This window comes from Oryctolagus cuniculus, chromosome 7 (assembly GCF_964237555.1).
Source record: "Oryctolagus cuniculus chromosome 7, mOryCun1.1, whole genome shotgun sequence".
In the NCBI taxonomy this organism is placed as follows: Eukaryota; Metazoa; Chordata; class Mammalia; order Lagomorpha; family Leporidae; genus Oryctolagus; species Oryctolagus cuniculus.
In genome coordinates, this window is record NC_091438.1 from 129,763,836 (window position 1) to 129,782,046 (window position 18,211).

General features: G+C 50.7%; 1 protein-coding gene across 10 annotated transcripts in view; it reads right to left on the reverse strand.

Annotated features, from left to right (window-relative positions):
- Positions 1-5,879: 5,879 nt before the first annotated feature.
- The window catches only part of CFAP57 (cilia and flagella associated protein 57), an 81,092-nt gene continuing 68,760 nt past the window's right edge, over positions 5,880-18,211 (reverse strand). For 9 of the 10 annotated variants that reach the window (XM_070076991.1, XM_008265423.4, XM_051856609.2 and 6 more), the window contains 2 exons: positions 16,723-16,855; positions 5,880-6,226 (listed from right to left, as the gene is read on the reverse strand). In XM_070076991.1, the coding sequence (XP_069933092.1) occupies positions 6,015-6,226; positions 16,723-16,855 (345 nt within the window). In that variant the 3' untranslated portion in view covers positions 5,880-6,014. Of the gene's footprint in view, positions 6,227-16,721; positions 16,856-18,211 lie in introns of those variants that run through there. The other variant, XR_007923666.2, reaches the window with a different exon arrangement.

An 18,211-nucleotide genomic window follows, 5' to 3' on the forward strand; every position in this document is an offset into this window, starting at 1 on the left:
TCCCTTTTGGCCACTTAGAATTGTTCTGCTTTTCAGGTCGGTCTGGGGGCTTCTGTGAGGGCCAGATGCTAAGGTGCCCTTCTGCTGGCTGGACAGGCTCTGGGAGGCCACTCTGCGGAGAGGGGCAAGGACAAGGGATGGATGGGCTCTGCTTCAAGTCCTGGAGGCCACACGATTCCAGGAGACATCCCCAGAGCCGCAGAATAAATACTTCTGTTTTGATTAAACTGGCTGGAGTTGGCTTCTGTTACTTGTAGCCAATGAAGGGTGCCCAGAGCTCCTCTGTTCAGAGCTAGAATCCCAGAGCCCCCACTTGAATGGGTTAAATGTGTGAATGTAACAGAGCAGATGCTTAGAAAGCACTGGGCCGCAGGTGCCGCCCTGCCAAATCCCACCACGTGCTGGGTGAGCGATCCACACACATTCTGCTGGTTTTGGTGATCAGCCAAAGCCAGTCCCTCCTGCCACCTGGCATGTGGCAGATTCTTTCCTTGTAACTCTCCCCCAGTCTAGCTCAGCTCTGCAGATTCCGGCTGTATCTGACGTGCTCAGAATTAAGCACCCACTCTGGTCCTGAGATGCCTTTTTTTTTTTTTTTAAGATTTATTTATTTATTTGAAAGTCAGAATTACACAGAGAGAGGGACACACACGCACACACACATACACACCCACACAGATATCTTAAATCTGCTGGTTCACTCCCCAAATGGCCGCAGTGGCCAGGGCTGGGCCAGGAGCCAGGAGCTTCCTTTGGGTCTCCCACATGGGTGCAGGGGCCCAGGCACTTGGGGCATCTTCTGCTACTTTCCCAGGCGCATTAGCAGGGAGCTGGATCAGAAGTGGAGCAGCCCAGACTCAAACTGGTTCTCCCATGGGATGCTGACCTTGCAGGCGGTGGCTTTACCTGCTCTACCATAACGCTGGTCCCCCAAGATGCCTTTTCTATCACCTCCCCAAATCCAGGGTGTTGATGGTAAGGGGAGCCCTCCCTGGGCATGAAAATGTGCCCAGGCCCACCAGGGCCCTCTGGCAGCCCCCAGGAACAGCTGGTTGGTAATGGCAGGAGGGAAGCAGTGGCCATGCTCTGTGTAAAAAGCAGCAGGGAAAGGTGGAGGTTGATGGCGGGGCCTCCTGCAGGGTGGGGTCTTGGGCGCAGAGGAGGCTCCTACCGTCTGGCCACCATGAATGCCGATATCCCAGAGCAGGCAGAGTGGCCCAGGAGACATCCAAGGCTCAGAGAAAGTCTGGAGTTTTATGCAAGGTGGCACAGCAGCCCTCCAAGGCACCAGCTGTCACTGCAGCACTGAGTGAGTCCCCAGAGCTCACTGATGGATGGCAGCCGGAAGAGCAAGCATGGAGTCCACGTGCCACGGCCCCATCACTTGGGTGACCGCAGGAGAGGTGGCCACAGGCCCACTCTGCCAATGAGGGGTCAGCAGGCCAGAGAAACTTCACAAAGGAGGAAGTGGCACCCGAGAGGGGAGCATCTCCACCCTCCTCACGGAGCCGGGACAGGCAAGGCAGAGGAAGGTGTGGGGTGCAGCTGACAAGGCCACAGCCAGCCACCAGGCTGACCTGGGGGCTCTGACCACAGAACACGGAGAGGTCAACACAGTGGTGCCTCTGGCCCTTGGTTCAGTAGCACGGAGCAGTGTTTACCCTGGGCCACCAGGGAACACCCTGCTGACTGCTGGCCAAGGTGCCAGGCCCTGCTGGGGTGGGACTCCCCCTTGGCCTGGACTTCCTCCTCCTCCTCCTCCTCCTCCTCACTGGCTGGACAGCAGCCAGGTTTAAGTTAGGCAGGGGTTAGCTTGGCCTGGGGCTTTTCAGCTCCTTTTCTATCGGATTTAGGCGCTCTCTGGGTGTCCCAGTCCCACACTCTCCACCGTCTGCTGTGGCACCTCGTTTGGCTGTCTCCCCGGTAAGGGGCATACGAACATGGGTTTTGCACTCCATCGAGCAGGCTAGGCAGCAGCCCTGGCGCCTCCTATGCCAATTACTTCCTCCCCTCCTCCCCCTGGTGTTGGTTTCCTACTCTGTAAGCTGAGGTCCATCTTCTGGGTGAAATATGATGTCTTGACTCCAAATACTTTTTATTTTGATTTATTTATTTGAAAGGCAGAGAGAGAGAGAGAGAGAGAGAGCGCGCGGCACTGTGGCACAGCAGGTAAAGTCGCTGCCTGCAGTGCCAGTATCCCATATGGTTCAAGTGCTGGCTGTCCCACTTCTGATCCAGCTCTTTGCTGAGGTCTGGGAAAGCAGCAGAAGATGGCTTAAGTGCTTGGGCCCCTGCATTCAACGTGGGAAACCCGGAGGAAGCTCCTGGCTCCTGGCTTCAGATTGGCCCAGCTCCGGCTGTTGCAGCCATTTGGGCAGTGAGCCAGCAGATAGAAGACCTTTCTCTCTGTCTCTGTAACTCCACCTTTCAAATAGACAAATAAGTCTTTAAAAAAAAAAAAAAAAGCAGAGAGAAAGAGAGAGAGAGAGAGAGAGAGAGAAACTCTCCATCTGTTGGATCACTCCCTAAATGGCCACATGCAACTGATGAGGCTGGGCCAGGAGGAAACCAGGAGCCAGGAACTTCATCCGGGTCTCCTCATGGGTGCAGGGGCCCAAGCACTTGGGTCATTCGCTGCCTTCCCAGGTGCATCAGCAGGGAGCTGGTCTGGTAGCTGAGCAGCCAGGACATTAACTGGCGATCTGGCATCGCAAGTGCAGCCTAACCTACTGCGGCCTGACTCTAAGACACTTTCCAGTTGAAAAACCCATCATCCTAGCTGCAGGGATTTCTTCCCTGGCTCTCAGAAGAGCCAGCGCCCATAAGGGATGCTGGCACTGCAGGTGGTAGCTTTACCTGCTATGCCACAGTGCCAGCCCCAATAAATAAATTAAAAAAAAAAAAAGCAGACATAGCTCCCACTATCCTGGAACTCTCCTAGGAGGAGAGGTGGGTATGAGCCAGCCAAATGGACACAGTGCAGTTGGGGTCAGGAAGGAAAGCAGTAAGGTGGGTGTAATTTGCGGGTGGGGGGCGGCCAGGGCCCATTTTGCCGAGGGAGTGACATTTAAACCAAGATCTGGACAGGCGGGTTCACAGCGCCAGTGTGGGGTGACAACTGCAAGTGGAGGCAACAAACGTGTGGAAGACTCAGAGGTAGGAACGACCTTGGCCTAGCACAGGAGCTGAAAGCAGCCCGGTGTGGCAGGGGTTTGAAAACAGGGGCGGTGACTCACGGCGGCTCGGCACTGGACTCTGGACACTTCCGTATCGTTTATGTACCTTCACGGCCCCGCACCACCTGGCCTTATTGATCCACCCACCTAGATTCTTTTTCTTTTAAAGGTTTACTTTCTGGGCCAGCGTTGTGGCATAGCAGGTAAAGCTGCCATCTGCAGCACCGGCATCCCATATGTGCACTGGTTCGAGACCTGGCTGCTCCACTTCTGATCCAGCTCTCTGCTGGTGCTCCTGGGACAGCAGCAGAGAATGGCCCATGTGCTTGGGCCCTGCACCCACAGGGGAGACCCAGAAGAAGCTCCTGGCTCCTGGATTCAGCCTGGCTTACCCCTGGCCATAGTGGCCATCTAGGGAATGAACCAGCAGATGAAAGATCTAGATCTTTCTGTCTTTCCCTCTCTCTCTGTAGCTCTGCCTTTCAAATGGGTAAAATAAATCTTTTTATTTAATTTAATTAAGTAATTAATTAATTTATTTTTTTGACAGGCAGAGTGGACAGTGAGAGAGACAGAGAGAAAGGTCTTCCTTTGCCATTGGTTCACCCTCCAATGGCCGCCGTGGCCAGCGCGCTGCGGCCGGCGCACCGCACTGATCCGATGGCAGGAGCCAGGAGCCAGGTGCTTTTCCTGATCTCCCATGGGGTGCAGGGCCCAAGCACCTGGGCCATCCTCCACTGCACTCCCTGGCCACAGCAGAGAGCTGGCCTGGAAGAGGGGCAACCGGGACAGAATCCGGCGCCCCAACCGGGACTAGAACCCGGTGTGCCGGCGCCGCTAGGCGGAGGATTAGCCTAGTGAGCCGCGGCACCGGCCAAAATAAATCTTTTAAAAAATTTACTTTATTTGAAAGGCAGACTAGCAGGGGTGGGAGAAGGCTTCCATCTGTTGATTTATTCTATAAATGTTCACAATAGCCAGTGCTGGGCCTGGCCGAAGCCAGGAGCTAGGAACTCCATTCGGGTCTCCTGTGTAGTTGGCAAGGGCCTAAGTGCTCGAGGCATTGTCTGCTGCAGCCAGGGCACATTAGCAGGGAGCTGGATCCGAGGTAGTGAAGCCAGCGCTTGAACCAAGTGCCCCAGTACAGGACGTGGGCATCCAGTGGCAGCTCCACCTGCTGCCCCACAATGCCTCCACCCTCCCCTAATCTCATTTTGAGGCAGTTTCTTCTTTAAAGGCAGAGCCAAGATGCCAGTTTGCAATGAGGGGGTTGGAGTACAGCAGGGCCCATTCCTTTGGGAAATGGAATCTCCGTGGCTGAGCCTCTCAGGGGTGCCTGCTTTTGGGATCCAGTCTCCCTGCTGCAGGGCCCTGGTGGGGAGCAGGCTGGGCCAGGGAGCGGATCATGGAGGAGGCCCTGCGGGGAACTTTGATTTTTACCTCTGCCCTGCACCTTCCTCGTGTCACCTCAGCCTTCAAGAGAGCCTTGCCCGGTGGGACAGCTGAGCCTCGGCTCTCGCCGTGAGAACTAACCCCAGAGCAGTGAGAGCGGCAGCCTGGCAGCCTGGGGAGAGATGGGCGGTGCCTTGGAGATGCCAGGTTTAAGACAGCCGGGGGGGGGGGGGGTTGGCCAGCAGGGCCCTGGGCCTAAATCTTTCTTTGGGAAATGGAGACGGGCCTGGCCTCTGTAGTAAAGGCAGGGACATGTGGGTTCATCTCTTTGCTCCTTAGTTCATAGAGAATGATCTTTCCTGGTACCTACAGATGGCTGGGTGTCCCAGGATGGGGCCTGAGAGGAATTACTAGGGGCAGGAGTGTCCCCACCCACCCAGAAATGCAGGAGCCGGGCAGGGCCCTGCAGAGCCAAGATAACCAGGCGAGAGTGACCTGACAGCGATGAAGGAAGCACAAAGCAGGGAGCCTTGCTTGTCATCCCAGGGATGATGCAAAATCGCGAGGAAAGTTCCGGGAACTCCGCCAGGTTCATTATTCTATTTTCTTATGGTTCCCTCTTTTTCTGTTTAGATTTATTGATTTATTTGAAAGGCAGCGTTAGAGAGAAAGTGTCTCTCTCTCTCTCTCTCACACACACACACACAGACACAGACACAGACCTTCTACCTGCTGGTTCACTCCCCAAATGGTTGCAATGGCTAAGCGGAAGCCAGGAGCCTAGAACTCCATCGGGGTCTCCCAAGTGGGTGGTAGGGACCCAAGTACTCGGACCATGTTCTGCAGTCTCCCCAGGTGCATTAGCAGGAGGCTGGATTGGAAGTGGGGCCGCTGGGACTGGAACTAGTGGTCATATGGGATGACAACATCCCAATTGGCGGCTTAACTCTCTGTGCCCTTTTCCCTCATCTTCACAGAGATGTAAAAATCCTCAGAAAGCTTCATCTCATTTCACAGAGAAGAGAATGTAGGAGGCTCTAGTGGTCCTGACTCGGCTGGCAGATGCGGAAGCCAGGTGAGAAGAGGCAGGCAGTGACACCCAGCACCGGGGCAGGTGGTGACACCAAGCACAGGGGCAGGCGGCCCCATCATTGAGGCCCAGTGGGGACAGGGTCTGCTGTGAGCCCTGCAGCGTCAGGCAGCCCTGTGCTGGGGCAGGGACAAGTGGCAGTGATCTTGCAGGTGTGGAGCGCCCCTCCTTCCGTCCCCTGCCCTAGGCACTGGCTAAGCAGGAGATGGACAAGGGTCTGGGCAAACACCTTTATTCTGACCGTATTCCCAGGTCCCTGGGGAGCGGGTCCGCACTGCAGGGGCTCGAGTTGGCAGGCCCGGGGACACACGCAGTGCTGCTTCTGGCTGTGGCCGGAAATGGCTCTCCAGAGGGGGTCACCGGGTCTCCACCTCAAAGTCCATCTCAGAGTTGAGGGAAGGCAGCCGAATTCCAGCGAGGGTGTGGAGCCCTGGGACCTGGTCCTGCTCCTGGATCTGGTCTCGGAGGCGCTGGATTTCCAAGCGCTGCATTTCAATGATTCTCCCAGTTTCCTCCTGCTCATTCAGTCTCATGGTGGGAGAGACGCTGAGCGACTCCTTGCTGGGCACTGTAGGGGACACGGCAGGACAATGAGTACCTGCTCACAGGTCAGCTGCAGCCTCGCCTCTCCTCCCTCTGCCTTCAAACATGTACTGGGCACCAGCCCGGGGCGGGGGGTGGGGGGGAGGTACTCAGTCCCAGAGAGACTGAGTCATAGCTCTGAGTGGCAAGGCAAATGCTGACCTTGACCCTCCGAGTCCGCCTGCCCTAAGGCCCTTCCTCATTCTCGCACCCCCTCCCCTCAGGAGGGGTGGCACTGCCTTCTGAGCCACCAGCCCTCCTCCCGGGAAGCCCTGCCCCTCCCGGAGTGGCTGCTCACGGCTGCTCTCAGGGACTCTCCCCGACTCTCCATCACCCTCTCTGTCTCAGGTTCGGCCATCATCCTGGGCAAGGCCGGTGTCCAGAGGATCCATGGCCCCCCGAGCTGAACCCCAGCACTAATGACTTGGCTCTGCTCCACGTCAGCACTCGCGCCGCGGCATCTTCTCTCTCAGAGCCACGCGGGACCCCGCATCTTTGAATCCCTTGCGCTGGTGTTTCATTCTCGGACCACAGCCTCTCTCACTGCCTCATGCCCAACACACGTGGTCCCGGAGCCGAGCCCTCTTCCTCTGGTATACGCCCCCCACCCCCGGGCACGTGGGCTCCTTTGAGACTCACTTTTCAGACCACTTAGGCCCCTGTTTCTTCAACAGCCCGCTGCGTTCTGGGAGCCCTGTCCAGCCCAAACCTGAGATGAGCAGCTCTCAGTGTTTGCATTTCGGGGTTTCCAGCCCCTCGTGGGGTTTCTGTCCAGAGCCGGCCAGGGCTCCCTCTGCCCCTCCCCCTCCTCCTCTCCCTCACTGTTAAAGGATCACATCCACCTACTTCCTTGAGAAGCCGTGCCCAGTCCTTGACCGTGGTCAGATGTCTCCTGGACAGAAGACAGCAGAAGACGGGTCCCTTTCCTGCCTGGCTCTTCACTTTTGCCCTTTGCTCCTCAAAGTGTCTCCTTTCCCGCAATTTCTAGGCTCTTGAACCTTTTAGTATTTCTTCATTTCCTGGGTCTTGATCCTTCACGCTGTCCCTGCCCCTGGTTGCCCCGGTAACCATGCACTCAGTCAGGCTCTGGGGCTCCAGGGGGCAGGCGCAGCAGCACAGGCCTCCAAGCCCGCCCACCTGCTGGGGCCGGTGCGCTCTCACCTCACGTCCCCACCTGCTCCCTCAGCGGCTTCCTCTTCCCTGGCACAGTCTGCTCCCCCCATCAGCCTTCACACAACACCAGCTCCTTGCTCCACGTGCTGCACGGGCAGGCTCTTCCCACACATGCGAAAGCCCAGGGCAGCGCAGGGGTCGCAGTCTGGGCATTTTATTTTACTTCTCATTGATTTCGTTTGTGTCTAATTAATCTGTTCATGGGGCTTCTAAGTATGAGCACTATAGTTTTAATTTCCAGAAGCATTTGTTTTTTTTTTTTTTTTTAAATCTGCTTATACAACTTTGGGAAACTCTTGCCTTTTTTAGTCTTATTTTCAAATTCCTCTTTTATTTCTTTTAACATATTGAACATTCTTATTTTAGTCATTCTACTATCCTTTTTTTTTAATTGGTCTTACTCTGTCACTCAACATTCTTGTTGTTTTTCATTCATGGCAATTTATTTTCTCTTACATTTCGTGATTTTTGGTTGAGTGCTCATGATCGTTGGAACATTATCTATGGGAATTCATCGAAGACTGGGTTTATTTTTTTATTTTTATTTTTTTTGACAGGCAGAGTGGATAGGGAGAGAGAGACAGAGAGAAAGGTCTTCCTTTGCCGTTGGTTCACCCTCCAATGGCCGCCACGGCTGGCGCGCTGCTGCTGGCACACCGCACTGATCCGAAGGCAGGAGCCAGGTGCTTCTCCTGGTCTCCCATGGGGTGCAGGGCCCAAGCACCTGGGCCATCCTCCACTGCCTTCCCTGGCCACAGCAGAGAGCTGGCCTGGAAGAGGAGCAACCGGGACAGAATCCGGCGCCCCGACCGGGACTAGAATCTGGTGTGCCGGCGCCACTAGGCGGAGGATTAGCCTAGTGAGCCGCGGTGCCGGCCGAAGACTGGGTTTAAATCTGCTTTTTCAGGGCCGGCGCCGTGGCTCACTAGGCTAATCCTCCGCCTAGCGGCGCCGGCACACCGGGTTCTAGTCCCGGTCGGGGCGCCGGATTCTGTCCCGGTTGCCCCTCTTCCAGGCCAGCTCTCTGCTATGGCCAGGGAGTGCAGTGGAGGGTGGCCCAGGTGCTTGGGCCCTGCACCCCATGGGAGACCAGGAGAAGCACCTGGCTCCTGGCTCCTGCCATCGGATCAGCGCGGTGCACCGGCCGCAGCGCGCTGACCGCGGCGGCCATTGGAGGGTGAACCAACGGCAAAGGAAGACCTTTCTCTCTGTCTCTCTCTCTCACTGTCCACTCTGCCTGTCAGGAAAAAAAAAATCTGCTTTTTCAGAGGGAATTAGCATTTACTTCTGCTTGAAAACTGGGGACATTATTAGTGCAGGGTCATTTTAAACTACATTGTCAGCTAGGGCTGCTCTGAGCCACATTCTGAGTGTAAGTGTGGGACTTGCACCAGCCTGAGGGTGGGCTCCGGCGAGCGCTTTCCCAATGTTTTGCTTCCCTTCCTCCAGAGGCCGGGCTGACCCAGATACTTATCTCACCTTTCTCCCCGTGTGAGCTAGCTTCTCCCTCTAGTTAAACTTCAGCTTCCTAACCCACTCCATATTGCTTTGACTTTTCTTTTTCTTTCTTTTTAAAACCTACATCTGCACTAGGAAACTGGAAGGGCAGTAGGCTTTTCCTAATGATATATTTTGTTAATTTAAGAATTATTATTCATCAAAGCCATATATGACCACAGAATCAAATAATGCTGTAAGTCTTATTACAAATAACAGTAATCACCCATTCCATCTTCCACGTCACTTCTCAATCCTCAGAGGCAGTGGTTCAGTTACTTTGCTAATTCTTCTGGTATGAACGTCTACACTCTGCTTTCTCTGATTAATGCGCTTTTATTACCTCTCTCATGTGCAGGCATTTTCTGTTGTCTTCTCCCCATGAAAGATGAGTGTTTAACTTTACTTCAGTCCCCTCCCTTGCCCAGTGTGGATTTCCCTTCCTGTCACTCCCTGAATTTTGAGTGGATCAATGGTCAGAATTTATATTACAATGATTTATGTAACTGCTGGTTACAGCTGAGCCACACTGTATAGAATAACTCATTTTTCTTCTCTGCACAATTTGCTTGCCCTGGAGTTCATAACTGTCTTGTTGTTTCACTTGCTGAATTTTGTATGCACGCATTGCTAATTCCTGTAGTTGTGTGCATGTTCCCATCAGTTTCATCTCCTCCAAGTGCCTTCTCAGCTACTCCACCTAAACCGACTGCTCGGAGTCCTGCGGAGAGCTGTTTTCCGGGGCCGTCCTTCACCATTACTTTAGGGGTTCCTTTGCAGCTCTCCTATTTGAGTGTCCTGTCTCTTGAATGCCATGGCTTCTTTCTCAGCTTGCTTTCTTTGTTTGGTGAACAGCATCCATGTGTAGCTTCTTGAGAAAGTGTGCATGGAGGTAAGTTTACTAAGGCCCTGAAGATGCTTTAATCCTAACCTCGCCCTTGACCGAGAGTTAGGCTAGTACAGAATTCTGACTTGGAAGTCACTTTTCCTTGGAAGATGAAAGGCGCTGATCCATGCCTTCCGGCATCCAGCTAGCTTCCAGCATCCAGCCTTTGGTGAGAAGCCCAGTGCAACTGGGATGTTGTTGTTTGATTCTTTCATATGTCAAAAGGAGAAACATTGTCATATGTCAAAAGGAGAAACAAAGAAACCTTTTTCCTATGGTGCTACTTGGGTGACTGCATAATCACAATGTTTTAAATTTAAAAATTGTAGGGCCCAGTGCTGTGGTACAGTGGGTTCAAGCTGGGCCTGCGGTGCCAGCAGTCCATGTGCCCACCTGTTGAGTCCTGGCTGCTCCATTTCCAGTCGAGCTCCCTGCTAATGTGCCTGAGAAAGCAGTGGAAGATGGTCTAAGTGCTTGGACCCCTGCACCCTTGTGATAGTCCCAGAAGAAGCTCCTGGCTCCTGGCTTCAGATGGGCTCAGCTCCGGCCATTGTGGCCATTTGGGGAATGAACCAACGGATGGAAGACCTTTTGCTTTGTCTCTACCTCTCTAACTCTTCCAAAAAATTAAAATAAATCTTAAATTTTTTAAAAAAAAGTTGTAGTAAAATATACGTGAGATTTACTATATTCAATGTACAGTTTGTGGCTTTGAATACGCTCATACTGTTGGACAACATTTATCACCATCCATCTCCGGAGCCTTCGCATCTCACCCAACTCATACTCTGTACCCACTCAACCCTACCCATTCCTCTGCACTCCTCACCCCCTGGAAACTCTGAGTACTCTGAGGACCTCATTTCAGTGGGATTATACAATATTTTTCCTTTTATAACTGTTTTTTTTTTTTAAATAAGATGTTTGTATCCATTTGAAAGGCAGAGTTACAGAGAGAGACAGGGTGAGGCAGAGAGATCTTCCATCTGCTGATTCACTCCCCAAATGATGGCCAAGGCTGGGCCAGATCAAAGTCAGAACCTCCATCCAGGTCTCCCACGTGGATGGCAGGGCCCCAAGTACTTGGGCCATCTGCTGCTGCTTTCCCAGGTGCGTTAGCGAGGAGCTGGATCAGAGGCTCAGTGGAGACTCCAACTGGTGCCCATATGGGATGATGGCATTGCAGGTGGTGGCTTAACCTATAGTGGCACAATGCTGGCTCCTGGTTACTAGCTTATTAAGACATTAGGAGATGGGTGGGCATTTGGCACAGTAGTTAAGACATTGCTTGGGATGCCTATATCCCATACTGGAGTGCCTGGGTTCAGGTTCCAGCTGCACTTCTGAGTCCAGCTTCTTGCTAATGCACACCTTGGGAAATGGCGTGTAATGGCTCAAAAGGCTGAGTCCCAGCCACTGAGGCCTGGGTTGAGTTTTGGGCTCCTCCTTGGGCTTGGCCCAGCCCTGGATGTTGCAGGCATCTGAGGAATGAACTAGCACATGGAAGCTCCCTGTCTGTCTCTCTCTGTGTCTTTCAACTTAAAAAACAAAAATGGGCTGGCACTATGGCACATCAGGTTAAAGCCCCAGACTGCAGTGCTGGCATCTCATAGGGGCACTGGTTCGAGCCATGGTTGTGCCTATTCAGATCCAGCTCTCTGCTCTGGCCTGGGAAAGCAGTGGAAGATGACCCAAGTCCTTGGGCCCCTGCACCCACGTGTGAGACCTGGAGGAAGCTCCTGGCTCCTGGCTTCAGGTTGGTGCAGCTCTGACTGTTGCAGTCATCTGGGGAGTGACCCAGCGGATGGAAGACCTCTCTCTCTAGCTTGACCTCTCTCTGTAACTCTTTCAAATAATAAAATAGTTCTTAAAAAAAGACTTAGGAGTCTGTAACTCTGTCTTTCAAATAAATAAAATAATTCCAAAAGAAAAGCAAAAAAAAAAAAAAACAAACAAATAAATAAGGTCAAAAAGATATCAGCAGAATATCTTTAAGATTCATCTGTCTTGTAACATGTCAGAATTTCCCTCCATTTTAAGGTTTAATAATATTTAATTGTATGTATATTTTAATATTTTATATTAAATATTACTATTAACATTTTAAAAATATTTATTTTATTTACTTGAAAGAGTTCAGAGAGAGAGACATCTTCCATCTGCTGATTCACTCTCCAGACTGCTGCAACGACCAAAGCCAGGAGCCAGGAGCCAGGAGCCAGGAACTTCTTCTGGGTCTCCTGCATGGGTGGTAGGGGCCCAAACACCTGAGCCATCTTTGGCTGCTTTTTCTAGGCCCCTGGCAGGGAGCTGGACTGGAAGTGGAGCAGCAGGATGCTGGCATCATGGGGGCTTTACCTGCTACACCATAACACCCACGCATCAACGGACAACTGTGTTGTGTATACCTTCTGGCAACTGTGGGTAATCCTGTTAGGAGCATGGTGTATACAAACATCTTTAAGTCATGGCTTTCAATTCTTTCAAGTATATATTCAGAAGTGGAGGTGCTGGATCATACGGTAATCTTATTTTTAATTTTTCAAGGAATTGCTGTACTCTTTTATACAGTAGCTGCACCATTTAACAACCCCACCAACAGGGCTCAAACATCCCAATTTCCCAACATTCTTTCCTACAGTTGCTATTTTCTGATTTTTAAAAAAATATTTATTTATTTATTTATTTGAAAGGCAGAGTTACAAAGAGACAGAGAGAGAGTCTTCCATTCGCTGGTTCACTCCCCAAATGGCTTCCATGGCCAGAGCTGGGCCCATCCGAAGCCAGGAACCAGGAGCTTTTTCCAGGTCTCCCACATGGGTGCAAGGGCCCAAGGACTTGAGCAATCTTCCACTGCTTTCCCAGGCCATAGCAGAGAGTTGGATTGGAAGTAGAGCAGCCGGGACTTGAATTGGCACCCATATGGGATGTCGGCATTGCAGGAGGCGGCTTTACCTGCTATGTCAGAGCACTGGCCTCTAATTTTTTTAAATAACAGCCTTTTTAATGAGTGAGTAGTATTATTTCATTGTGGTTTCGATTTGTACTTTCCTACTGGTTAGCAATATTGAGTATCTTTTCATATGCTTATTGGCCATCTGTGTATTCTCTCTGGCAAAATGTCTATTCAAGACTTTTGCCCATTTTTAACTTTTGTTGTTGGTGGTGAGTTCTTTATATTCCTGTTTTTCTGGATATCGATTCTTTTTTTTAAAGATTTATTTATTTATTTGAAAGTCAGAGTTACACAGAGAAGAGAGGCATAGAGAGAGAAAGGGAGAGAGGTCTTCCATCCACTGGTTCACTCCCCAATTAGCTGCAACAGCTGGAGCTACACTGATCCAAAGCCAGGAGCCAGGAGCTTCTTTTAGGTCTCCCATGAGGGTGTAGGGGCCCAAGGACTTGGGCCATCTTCTACTGCTTTCCCCGGTCATAGTTATAGCAGAGAGCTGGATCAGAAGTGGAGCAGCCAGGACTCGAACCGGCGCTCATATGGATGCTGGCACTGCAGGTGGCAGCTTAACCTGCTATGCCACAGTGCCGGCCCCTTGGATATCAATTCTTTACTAGGCATATGATTTGCAACTATTTTTATTTTGTTGCCTGTGTTTTTGGTATGATCTACCAATGACATGGTTGTCAAATCAGACGTCATGATGATTTTCCTGTATGCTTTCTTCTAGAGGGTTTACAGTTTTAACTCTTATGTGTAATATTTGATACATTTGTGTTATTTTGCATGGTCCACCTTCATTCTTTTGCACACAGATACCCATTTTTCCAACACTAGGTGCTGAAAAGATTGTCCATTCCTCATTGAATGGTTTGGCACCTCTGCTGACAATCATTTGCTCCTATGTGCAATTGTTTATTTCTGAATCTCAATAGTATTACCTTGGTCTATATTTTTCTTTATGCTGGCCCCATACTGTTTTAATTACTGTAGCTTTGTTGTAATTTTTGAAACAAGGGAGTGTGAAACGCCCCACTTTGTTCTTTTTAAAGACTGTTTTGGCCTCTTAGGGTAATTTGAGACTCTGCAGGAATTTTAGGACAGGTTTTTGTGTTTCTGTAAAAACGTCACTGGGGTTTTGGTAAAGATCACACAGAATCTGTAGATACTTTGGGTAGTGTGGTAGAATGTGGTAAGTCTTCCAATCTGTGAACATGGGTGTCTTTCCATTTATTGGTGTCTTCTCTCTTTCAGTGATGTTTTGCAGTTTTCAGTCTTTTGCCTCTTTGGTTAAATTTATCCCTAAGTATTTTATTCTTTCTGATGCTATTGTAAATGGAACTGATGTCTAATTTTCCTTCTTAGAGTGTTTATTGCTGTGTGCAAAAAGTGCAACTGTTCTTTGTGTGTTGATATTGTATACTGTAAGCAGGATTATTGATCCTTTGTGGGAAACCTCTTACTCCTTTTGGAAATTTGTTTTTTCTTTCTTTTTTTTTTTTGTACTCTGATATTTTGAAATTTGATGATGACTTGATGTGGGTCTATTCTTTTAAAAGATTCATTTATTTGAAAGGCAGAGTTACAGAGACAGAGGGTGAGAGAAAGAGGGGGAGGGGAGGGGGAGGGGGAGGGGGAGGGAGAGGGAGAATCTTCCATGGTTCACTCTCCAAATAGCTATAACAGTGGGAGCTTGGCCAGGAGCCTGGAGCTCCATCTGGGTCTTCCATATGGGTACAGGGGGGTAAGCACTTGGGCCATCTTCTGTTGCTTTCCCAGGTGCATCAGCTGGGAGCTGGATCAGAAGTGGAACAGCCTGGACTCAAATCAGGTGCCGACCTTACACCACAGCACTGGCCCTGGGGTCTGTTTTTAAGCCTTCTATTGGGTAAGAGATGGACCCGACATCTTCTTCAACAGATTTCCCTTATTTTTCCTCCTCTTTCCCGCTCTACTTTCCCCTCCACTTCCTGTGCGCTCTTGAGAATTCCTGAGGCTGTGGAGGGTTTGGGGTACTCATTAGGTTTCTTTTGGGCTCCCCACTTCTGGCTTAGGATTCACATTTCTCAGGCTTTCTGTGGGTTACCATTCACCCACACAGGTCGCAGCTTCCAAAATTTTGTGTCTCTTACTCCCTTTGCGGTCGTTTTCTTCCATCGGCTTGTTTATGTCACTTCAAAAGCTTTCCAACTCGCCACCTCTAGTCACAGTTCTGATGACGCCGTTTTTGTGACTGAAAATCAAGCAGGGTAGCAGCCAGGTCTGTTAGCTCACGGCCGAGTGCATGGGAACTTAGCACCACGCTGCTTTTAATCATGGTTTGTGGATGGCAGCCTCTCTTACACAGATAAACTGAACTGCCCACTCCTACACAGCTTGAGGCTGTACGCTTTGAGCTGGCGTGTTTTGGGGGCTCACGTTCAGAATTAGAGGTGAGACTTGGGGTTTTCACAATCCAGGCAGAAAGCTGCTCATGCTTGTTTTTAGTTGTTACAGATGAAACCCTCCCGGAGTGAAACTGTTATCACACAAATGGTGGGATGCTTGGCTGGCTCCAAAGTGATCCCTGGTGAGCGTGTGAGGAGGTGACAGTCGCTGCCGCTGGAGGATGGGTCCCCAGCATTCAAGAGACTCTGCTCTCAGTGCCCGTGTATGGCTGGACATCCCATAATAGTATCGCGGACCTGGTCAGATCACACAGCACCCGGAGGAGGTCCTGACTGAGCACCTGTTAGGGTGCCTGGGGGATTTGGGATGTTTTGCAATTGTCCACAGGCCATTTGGGCTTGACCTCCGAGAGAGAGAGAGGTCAGTGTCTCAATTGTGCAACACAAGCCGTGGCCTCGCACCTGCACTACTACTCGGAGGCCCGACTCTCAGAAGGGCACACGAGGCAACATAATTGTACCCACATATACCTGTATGTGATACGTATTCATATGCTCACACATAGAGATGTCACTTTGTAACAGTTTCAGAGCCTCAGCCACCCTCCCTGGGTGATAATATCTTTGGTAACCACAGACAGCTGACATCTGAAAGACTCAGTCCACAGCCCTGAGAGGCTTCCATTCAAAGCGCCCCAGGCTGTACTCCTGCTGTCGCATTCCCCCAGGAGTGTGGAACCACACCCACCCCCACCCCCACCCCACCCCCACCCGCTGGGGTCTTGTCTCCCGCAGGTAAGTGGACACCTGTGGCATGTTTTTTATGGCCTGCAGGACTGTGGTTAAAGTTCGTGCACTGTTATGCAACACTCCTTTCTCAAGAAGTCACGTGATAACTTTCTCATGGAATTCAGTGCCAGGGAAAGGTCTGTTTCTCCAAGGAAAAAAGAAGAAAAAACTTGCTTTTGTCATAGAATGAGGACCAGGTTAACACCGTCTTACTCCTTTGATTCCCTTTTTGCCTTGGCTGTCAGAAATCCAGAGGAACTTTAGGATATGATTGCAGTAACTCATTTAATATTTCTTATGTAATTCTTGTCTGTCTCCCTTTAAATAGCATCTCATCTTCCTTTTGGTCTTCATTTAATTGTACGGGCCCATAACCCCCTTATCCATAATTCCAGAGTGCAAAATGATCTAAAAACAGAACACTTTTTCCAAAATTCATGAAGCTTGGCATGAATATTCATATATCACTACTGAATACTAATGAGTTTGGTTGCAGGGTGCTGCCCCAGACCCCCTGGGGATGTTATGTAACACACAGCTCCGTCTGCTTTTCCTAAAACTGCAAAGATTCTGGATTCTGCACGCTAGCTAACCCTGAGGATTGCAGGCTGGGGACTGAGGCCTGGGAGTGTTTGGAACTGCTCAGGTCCACACAGGCCTGGGGCCAGCAGGTCTGTGGCCTGCAGGCTCAGAAGGCCATGGGGTGGCTGCCACCTGCTAGAGGAGAAAGCCAAAGAGAGATCTCTGCTGTTGGTCCCTGACTCAGTGCACACCTGCCCGGCCACTGGCAATATTACCTGCTTCTGGAGCTTCTTGTGGTCGGATTTTCTTGGTTAATTTCAGAGCCGATTCAAGGTCATAGACTTGAGAGCGGGTGAACTTCAGCTCTCTGCGTAGCTCATTGATTTCCTTGATCAGAGAAACATTTTCCTGCAGAAAAGAAGGAAAGAGAGTGAGTATGGACGGATGAGTGGCTGGTGGGCACGAGGCACAGCCTCCTGGGGCTGAGGACATGTGGAATGGGCAGGGTCTGGCCTGGACCCCAGTTAACTTTCTGGATCTTTTTTTTTTTTTTTTTAAAGTTTTATTTATTTATTTGAAAGGCAGTTAGAGAAGCAGAGAGATGTGTCCTCCTCCATCTGCTGGTTCACTCCCCAAATGGCTGCAATGGCTGGAGCTGGGCCAATCTGAAGCCAGGAGCCAGGAGCTTCTTCCAGGTCTCCCACACAGGTGCAGGGCCCAAGGACTTGGGCCATTTTCTGTGGCTTTTCTAGGCCATAGCAGAGGGCTGGATTGGAAGTGGAGCCATTGGGACTAGAACGAGCGCCCATGTGGGATGCTGGCGCTGCAGGCGGCAGCTCTACCCGCTGAGCCACAGCGCCGGCCCCCTTCTGTTGGATCTTTGTTCTGCTCATTGCTCAGCCTCTCGAGGTGCCCAGTCCTGTCCTTTCAGGTGGCCTCAGCGCCATTCCCATCCATCCGTGCTATTTCCACATCGACAGCTGTGCTTTCCTGAACACTTGTAAAATATGGATTTAATGTATTTATGCAACATAGTAACTCTACGGCTAGATTCTATTACAGTCACAATTTCATAGAAGGAACTGAGGTACCCAGACTATGTAACCTGCTCTAATTTCACAGCTAGCAAGTGGCAGAGCCAAGATTCCGACTCCAGTGGTTTGCAAGCTCTTAAGTTCTATGCTATACTTTATTGGTCTTTTGTCTCATGCACTTATTGAATCTGCATTTACAGGACTTCTGCCAAGTGCAGACAGTGAAGACAGGTTTAGCCTGCTGTTCACTAACACAGAAAAGCAAACAGATAATTGGCAATGGCTACATCCACTGAAGTTCACAGCCCTCATCCGTCTGACAAGCCTTCATCCCTCTCTCCCATAAATATATGCAAGGTCATTTTTAAAATTTATAGCAAATGGAATTAAAAGACAAACTTATTCTAGTGCAAAAATTTTTTGAAATCCAAGCACAGTTTTTTCTTAACACTTGTTTCCCATGAACTTTTGGAAGATCCCTTGCAAAAAGGATTCTAAATATTTTTGCTCTCTGGGACCAAGCCATCTCTTTTCAAATAGCTGCCTCTCTTTTCACACTCAGCACCAGGCCCCCAAGGTGGCCCCACAGGGGTTCTGGTCCCTGCGGGTCTAGAGAGCAGCCGCTTTGCTCTGAGAGCCCGAGCCGCAGTGATCAGCCTGTCCCCCACATAGCCTTCATGTGACAGTGCAAAGGGTCACCTGTGCCTCCCCTTCAGGGAGTTTCTGGCTC